This window comes from Pantherophis guttatus, chromosome 1 (genome assembly GCF_059756535.1).
Source record: "Pantherophis guttatus breed Tessera chromosome 1, ASM5975653v1, whole genome shotgun sequence".
Classification (NCBI taxonomy): Eukaryota; Metazoa; Chordata; class Lepidosauria; order Squamata; family Colubridae; genus Pantherophis; species Pantherophis guttatus.
The window spans coordinates 284424260-284432300 of record NC_142063.1 but is presented as its reverse complement, the minus strand read 5'-3'; the positions used below and the strand labels follow the sequence as shown (position 1 = coordinate 284432300).

The 8041-nt window shown below is 34.9% G+C and overlaps 1 protein-coding gene across 14 annotated transcripts in view; it reads right to left on the bottom strand.

Moving 5' to 3' along the window:
* Positions 1-4687: 4687 nt before the first annotated feature.
* Positions 4688-8041, bottom strand: part of BIRC6 (baculoviral IAP repeat containing 6) — a 157085-nt gene continuing 153731 nt past the window's right edge. For all 14 annotated transcript variants that reach the window (XM_034428129.3, XM_034428130.3, XM_034428133.3 and 11 more), the window contains one exon: positions 4688-5376. In XM_034428129.3, coding sequence (XP_034284020.2) covers positions 5197-5376 — 180 coding nt within the window. In that variant the 3' untranslated portion in view covers positions 4688-5196. The remainder of the gene's footprint in view (positions 5377-8041) is intronic.

Below are 8041 nucleotides of genomic sequence, written 5' to 3'. Positions count from 1 at the left end.
GGAAGCTGCAAAGGTCATAAGTGTGAAAAACGGTCATAAATTATATTTTTCACTGCTGTCGTAACTTTGGTCACTAAAGGAACTGTTGTAAGTTGAGGACTACCTGTACTGCATCGCCGCCAAGATACCTAGAACAATGAGTCTATCAGACATGACAAACTGGGCTTGAACAAGAGAAATTATCTCCTGAGGTAGAGCTCATGTATCCTGTTGGTTTGAATGCCAATCTCCTAAAAAGCTCATTATTCATTACGTTTGAGGATTAGTTTTAGAAATATTTCCAACAGCTTTTGTCAACCATGTCAGCAACTCTCTTAATGTATTGACTCAAAGCACTATTAACCAACATAAACACTCTCTTCATTCTGAATTGAACTGCAGGATTGAGTTAACCTTAAATAACGGATGTTCTTCTCTCTGTATAAAACAATCCTTATTTACTTCTAAAAGGAAAAATAACTTAATTCATGTCCCCAGGCTTTGGATTGGGATATGCTGATCTCACACTGCTATGCAATAAATACAGCAATATTGAATTCTTTGGATGTTGTAAACCAAGCCTTCTCTCAGCTAGCAGAGCAGTGAACTGGAATGGTGGAAGGTACCCATATTGAGAAAGGCTGCTTTAGACAAAGGAAAATTGTTGCAGAGATGGAGAACAAAAGAGCACTGCAGAACTATTTTAACTCCTGGAGATAAATAAGCACAAAATTGAATGTATTTAGGGTCATGATGATTAAGAAGAAATCATGATATTTATGTCTTTGTCTGTTAACATAATATGACAATGATCTGAAACCTTGGAAAATAAATCTAGTTAATATATGATAAAAGCATCAGCTATGAAGCAAAAGAATTTTCTTATTCCATCTACTGTTTTAAAACATCCACGTTAGGTGATTTGTTTTATATTTTTGTAAGGCAAAACTGTATTATGGAGATTTGAAGAGGCAAATTCAAATTTTGCATTCATTTACACTCTTAAAATATGTATAAAAGTACTGAAGATGTATAATCTGCTTTTGCATATATTGTTGGAATATATTGTTGTATATATGTATTGGTGTTCTTCATTAGCAAAAAGGGAAGTTTGTAAATTCAATATGAACCAGTTTAGTATAGGGATAAAAGCATCAGGCTAGAAACTGGGAGACTGTAAATTTTAATCCTGCTTTAGGCACACAGCCAGCTAAATTACCTTTAACCAGTCAATCAAAATGTCAAACCATTTCTGTAAAACCTTGCCAAGAAAACTGCAAGGACTTGTCCAGCGGTCTCCAAAAATTGGACATGATTGAATGAAATAAAAAAAAAGTTCAATACATCCTTCAAAAACATTTTATTGTGAACATAATCTATTTTAGATTATTCCCAATCTGGTCCCCTGACGATGCCTGGGATGCCAGCTCCCATAAACTCCAGGTGGCATAATAAACAGTCTTCTAGAGGGCACCAAATACTGTGGAACTCTCCCCTAATTTACGGCTAAAATTTTACATCTCATTAGATGGATAATCGTGTTTTCCAGCAATCAACCCTGATTTCATTAAGCATAAAATACATGGAATAAGATACAGAAGCATGTTAGTTAATGGCAATTAATCAGCAGTAGCTGTGCATTTTTAGAACAAACTGGTGTGTCAGTGTGGCATGCCAAATGCAAGGACAAAGCTAATAAATAAACATCAATATTATTTCATGCCTTTAATGGGAATGACATATTCTGCTTCAAAAATATCCAAGTCAGGATGACTTCACAAATCTTTAGTTTAAATAAAAGTTTACTTAAACAAAATTGCTAAAAAAGGTAATTTGTCCCTCATAACAACATGTTTCACAAAGGGAGGGAAGGAGGGAGGGAGGAAGGAAAGAAGGAAGGATTACAAATTTCAAATACAGAGAACCAAGAGAATAAGCTGCAATTCTGAAAAAAAATTCTTTCTGAAGTTATGAGCTTGTTTCTCACACTGAACACATATCTTGCGGTACAATGTAACTCCATCAGATATTATGAAGCTACATACAATTGTAAATCTATGAAGAGGAAAATTCAGGGGAAGAAGGAAAGAGATGGCAAATGGAAACTTTGGGGCAAAAACAGTTCAAGGGCTAACAGGTAGAAGTAGCAATTTGGAATAAAGTAAGAATGCTGTGTATAAGAATCAATTCATGTTGTTAGCCAGATCCTTTTCTCTACCTAGAACACAATTATTTTCTAGTAGGCAGTTTCCAGTAGAGTGGTATTCAATGACAGTGTGTGAAGACAAGGGTTGGCACTGTGACATTCATGGGAGCTTCTCTTGACACTGCCAAGATTGCTGTCCCACCTAAAAATCATCTTGCCAAAGTTTGCAGAGCATTCTCTAAAAATAGAAACAACAGTTTCAGAGACTTGTCTGGAAGTGGGTCTACCAACTCAGGAAAAAAAGGCAAAATAGTGGAGGTTGTAAGAAAGCATTCTAGAGAGCTTTTTCTAGAAAACCTTCATTCCTTCCTTCCCCCTTTCCTTCTTCTTCCTTCCCTGTTTGCTAAAGATGCTTTTTAACTAATTCCCTTCATGGTGCCCCTTTTGTAAACATAGAAGCCTTCCCATGAAAGCTCTTTTGTGAAAGTGCCCATATATTTTTAAGCATTGGAATGTTTTACCAACCAAAAAAAGAGGGCCTATGAAAAGGAATTGCATTGTTGAGCACCAATGTTTGCCCAGAGTTGAAGATGGCAGCAACACTTAAAACAACCCTGATGGATCAGGCCAAGGTTTGTCTAACTCAGCATTCTTTGTGGCTGAATGGCCAACTAGAGAAGCGCAAATATTGGGCTTAGACCCAATAAATATATATTTGATTTTTTGAATTTTTGAAACACATGCAACACTTGATATTTAATTATCCTTAGCGTAGCTTTTACTTTAAAGCCAATTCACTCACTTGGAAAGATATTCTGGGAGCCTTTCATAATTTTTAAAAAATTTCCACTTTGAATCATTTTGTAATGATACAAACTTGGCCACCTTGGATTTCAGAACTATTATCAATAAATTGAAGCATACCAACTCTAACAAGTCCTTGGAAGATTCCATTTCATACATCAAACAATCCATCTATTACTCTACTCTGATTCTTGTTTCTGAGATGCACAAAGTCTCCTTCATACATATGGCTTGGGGAGGCTGCTTTAGAGTGAAACTAATTCTGAAGTTTGGTCTTTTTATGGTATATTGTGTTGTCTATTTATAAAGCCATACTAGCAATGTTACGGCTCTTCAGTGGGCTTTATTTAGGAGAGGATAAAAAAGTTGCATATTCTGGATTATGCCATAATTTGTTCTTTTGTGTCAAGAGCCACAGACACAAGGACAATCAGTGCTAATAATGAAATGCCTTTTCCACAGGACAGACATATTTATATAACTTTATGGTCAAAAGGAAAAATTTGTGTAAGTTTTTCCACTGTATTAAATGCTGGTTGAGTCAAGAGAAGATCCAGTACAATTGCATCAGTGGTCTAAAAGCTAAATCATGCATTGAATAAATTCACCTTCCCTCATGGAACTTGTTTAAAAACATTTATGGCTATTTCTTCTATATACTTTTCAACCCATTTTTTTTCTTCTTTTCCAGTTGGTGACATTTTGAATATGAGACATGTTACAATCATGTTACCAGAGTAAAGGCAGGAAATGTTGACCTGTGATCAAATAATGTTATGTGGCTAACATGACATTAGGACAAAATTCATTCTGCGTAAGGGCAAACAGCAAAGTTTTGTTGAAGAATTTACTATTCAGGCAATATAAAAAGTTTCACTATTCATTTATAGCTCTCTCTTTCTACAAATGAAAGGAAGAAGTTAGCACCCAACACTAGGAATGAATATATTGTAGAAAAGCTTTTAATTGTACCATGTGACTGCATTTATAATGGTGTGAAACCAAGTTTGTTGCTGTAATAATAGCAATCTCTTTGTTGCAATCACAGCTTAGCTTTAAAGCTTTGAAAGACGATTCCATCCCTGCCATAGGACACATCAAGAAGAGGTGCTTAATCTGAAATACATCTTATTTTGGGAAGATGATGGGGGATAGTATTAAATATTAAATAAAATATTGCCAACAAGTATTTGTAAATCTGTTTCACCTTCCAAATATAACTCTCCTTCTGTGTTTCCAAATGTTACACATATTGAATCTAGTTATCCATTAGCTTTGAACCATCTGATTACAAAAAAAATCACCATATCCAAATTAATATTTGGAAAATAGATGACAGGACAGCTCAATCATCTGACTCAGGGCAATTTATAAACCTCTCAAATGAAATATTTGAGATAATATTTCTAAATATTCAACTAGTATTTTTTGCTTATTTTAACTCATAACCCCATTTTTTAAAATACCTTTTAATAATGGGCAAGAAATCTTCAAAATTCTTCTGTTCTATTGTGCAAAATGTTTTGTCTGCTTGAGTAAAAATCACTGAGTTATTAATAAAAATTTTAAAAAGATTAATTCAGTAGTCCACATTTTGGCTGAGGTAAAACCATGTGCATTTATTTCAACTGCATTTTAGAATTAGTTAAGCATAAAATTAAATATGTTGACTGTAATAAATTCAGTCATACAAGTGCAAGTCTCCAACTATAATGTATTCATGGCAAGATTATTAAAAAAGGTACCAGTAAATCATAAGACGGAGCATGTCCATTTGATCTTTATTGAAGTATACAGAAGGTTCTCTTTAGAAATCAAATATGAGAATGGAGATATGGCCAAACGTAAAATCTATCAAATTCAGTGAAAACTGTCTGACTTTAAATAGTAGCTGTAAGAATGACCAATATATATTCTGTTACAACTGCCCTCACTCTACAAGTAAAAAAAAAATAATAAACATTCAGTAAACATTCTTTCCTAAGGTAGCTTCCCTTATATAACAGTGATTTATCCATTCTTGTATACATAACTTTTAAACATACCAATCAGTGGTTCTCACAATTGGAAAATAAAAGCACAAAAAAGTTTACACTCTTGTACAGGTAAATAAAAGATCATCTTGAATTAAACTGTATATCCTGAAGGGCATATTAGAGTTTCAATTTCTTTACCTATTACATAATTAGCTTCTTAGATACAAATATTGACATATTTGGCTTGTGCTTCAAAGCCTTGTGTGTCTATCAAGTCCATGTCAACATAGCTCATAATTTGAAGTCACTTGGGAGGTCTTTACTGCTGCTTGGTTTGACTTGCTCGTGCAAGAGAGTGTCCTCAATACTAGTCATGGCACTGCACCTCTCGTCAGGATCATCCACATCTGGATCCAAGCCTTCAGGGCAGGGGAGTTTCTGAAGCTCTTCCCGCAGCTGAGCTGTGTGACGCTGTGCAAAGAAACATAGATAAGAAAGATTCCCTTTCACAGCAGTTTGAGTCTGAGACCCCATTACAGTAAAACCATTATACATTTCATATAGTGATAATAGCCGACTGGTTTGTTATTTGCCTGCTAAAATTACGGACTAGCAAAAGTTGTACAGAAATGAATAGAAACCAGTCCCATTGAACTGGGTGGGATTTATTTCTCAGAATTGTATTAAAAGAGAATAATACCTAGAGTGATTTATCTCACAAACCAAGAGGCAGAGTTTAAAGAAATTTACTGTACCCACCTTCAGCTGGTGGGGTCTAGGAGAAAAGCTTTTTACTCCCGCCCTTTGGAATCTTACCATCAGTGGTAAAATCCACCCCCACCCTCCTGGCCTTCCAGAAGGGCCTCAAAACTGGCTCTTCTGGTTGGCTTGGAGTCCCGAAGGGAGGCACGCTCCATGATGGAGGTGGTTGGTGGAATAATCATACCACCATACTGTTTGTGCTCTTGGTTTTCAGTCTTGATCTAATTCTTGTTAATTTTAAAATATTTTTTATATTTACAATTGTATTGTATTTTAAGCTGCCCGGAGTTGCTTTGGATAGTGAGATAGGCAGCGTGTAAATTTAATAAATAAACAAACAAATTGTACATTCTAATGCTATTTATTGACGTCATTTGATACCGTACTTTAAAGATTGCTTGGATATAGATACGCCATCTTTTATAAGATCTTTCTAATTTTCTTAACTTTTAGCATTCCTAGGAATGGAACATTGTACATTCAAACAGATGTAAGTGCAGAATCAAGAGAAAAATTGATTAACTTACTGTACCTGTAACTGAAATTATTCAAGCATTTATGAGTGAATTCATATTCATGGGTTATATGCTTATGCAAAACCAAGTGGAATTTTCTAGAATTTATGGGAAACACCATCCCATGCACTGTACACATGACTAGGCACAGCTTTCAAGAAGTGCCTTCAGTTCCTGAGACTCAAAATGGTGGCTTCTGAGAAGAATTACAGCTGTACTTAAGTAACCATTCTTCTCCATCATACTTTTGGTAAGTTATTACTTGGAAGGGGATCTACTTCGCATAACTGAAAAAAAAAGGACTACATTTCTAAAGACTCATGTCTGTGGAGCAGAGGTGCAGACAAGTTTATACTGTTTGATAAAACAAAAAAAATCTGGGGAGAAGTAGCTGCCCTACATATGTCAGAAAATAAATTCTACACAGAAAGGCCAAACATATGGATTAATTTTTATAAGGTGATCATGGTTCTGAAGAGGGCAGTGCTGCTCAGCTAATGCATAACTAGTGGGCTACTGCAACTATCTACTTGGAAAACACTGAAAAAAAAAGATCTAACTCCAGGATGGGCCTTAAAAAATTGGAAATGTGTGTGTGGCACTGGAATGAAAGTAGAAAGCAGGAATAAAAAAAAAAGTAATGACTTGTTATGGGAACAGAAACAAAAGTTCAAGAACAAAGGGATATTTGGGTGAAGAATTACTTCGTTCTTGAAAAGTGAAGGCAGGCCCTCTTGTCCAGCAAGCCAAAATTATTCCTACTAAAAATACCGTTTTCCATAAAAGGAAGTGATTGTTATTTTAAAATGCTTCAACATTAGTGTGGGGAGAACCAGGAAAATTCCAAATGGGGGCTGGAGTAGAAGTGGGCAAATCAAATGAAATCCTTTATGTTTTGCAATAGGAGGAAGGCAGGAAAGTAAAGGAAGAAATGGATACAAGGTTGGTCTTTGTGGAGGAAAAAGTGAAGCTTCAAAGATTTTGTCCAATTTTCTGTAGTTTCACTAATCCTTGAAGAATGAAGGCTAAATCCAGGAAGGTGACTGAACAAGGAGGAACAGATTGCATTTTAAAACCGTTTATGAGCAGAATGGACAGTAAATAAATTAAAATATATTCACACTAAATAAAATAGAACAAGATGGAAAGAATGAAGAATTTAAAAGAACCAACAAGGTCCAAGAATTAATATAAAATCACTGTTGGGCAAACACATATTGAAGGAATTCAGTGACAACTGTGCCTACGCATCTCTCCCTCCCCCAAGAAATTATGTTAGCTCCAGCAGATTCTGAATGAACTCCAGGCAGACATTACCCATGTCTGTGAATCACAACAATCATGAAGAAGAATTTTATTAATCTGATAAATACATTTTTAGTTTATTTCATGTGTTATATTTCAGCAGTTGTGATGAATAAAAGAATTGTGCAGTTTAGAATTAAAGTTTATATTTTAGACAGCTTGCAGAATATTATACATCTGCAAATGCCCTATAGCTTTTGGGTACAAGTAAGCAAAATTGGATTCATTAACCCTAACAATTACATCTTGAACTGTAGGATGATTCAGGAATGCAGGCATTTCACTTGATTTTTGCTACCTCCAGCTAAATATGTGAAATGACATTGAAAATAATTGGGTTTTAAGTGACATTCAATTTCAAATTATTACTTGGTTTAAAAGAGTCAAAGCAAGAAATCTGCATGTATGAATCATAAAAGGGTCATGTCTTTAAGATAACTTCATCCACATGTTCAGAATGCATAAAGAAAGGAATTGAAAGAATTAAGATATTTTGTTTCACCTGACTTTGGTGTGGCAATCTAATGGGGAATATTGTAGAAGATGTAACACTT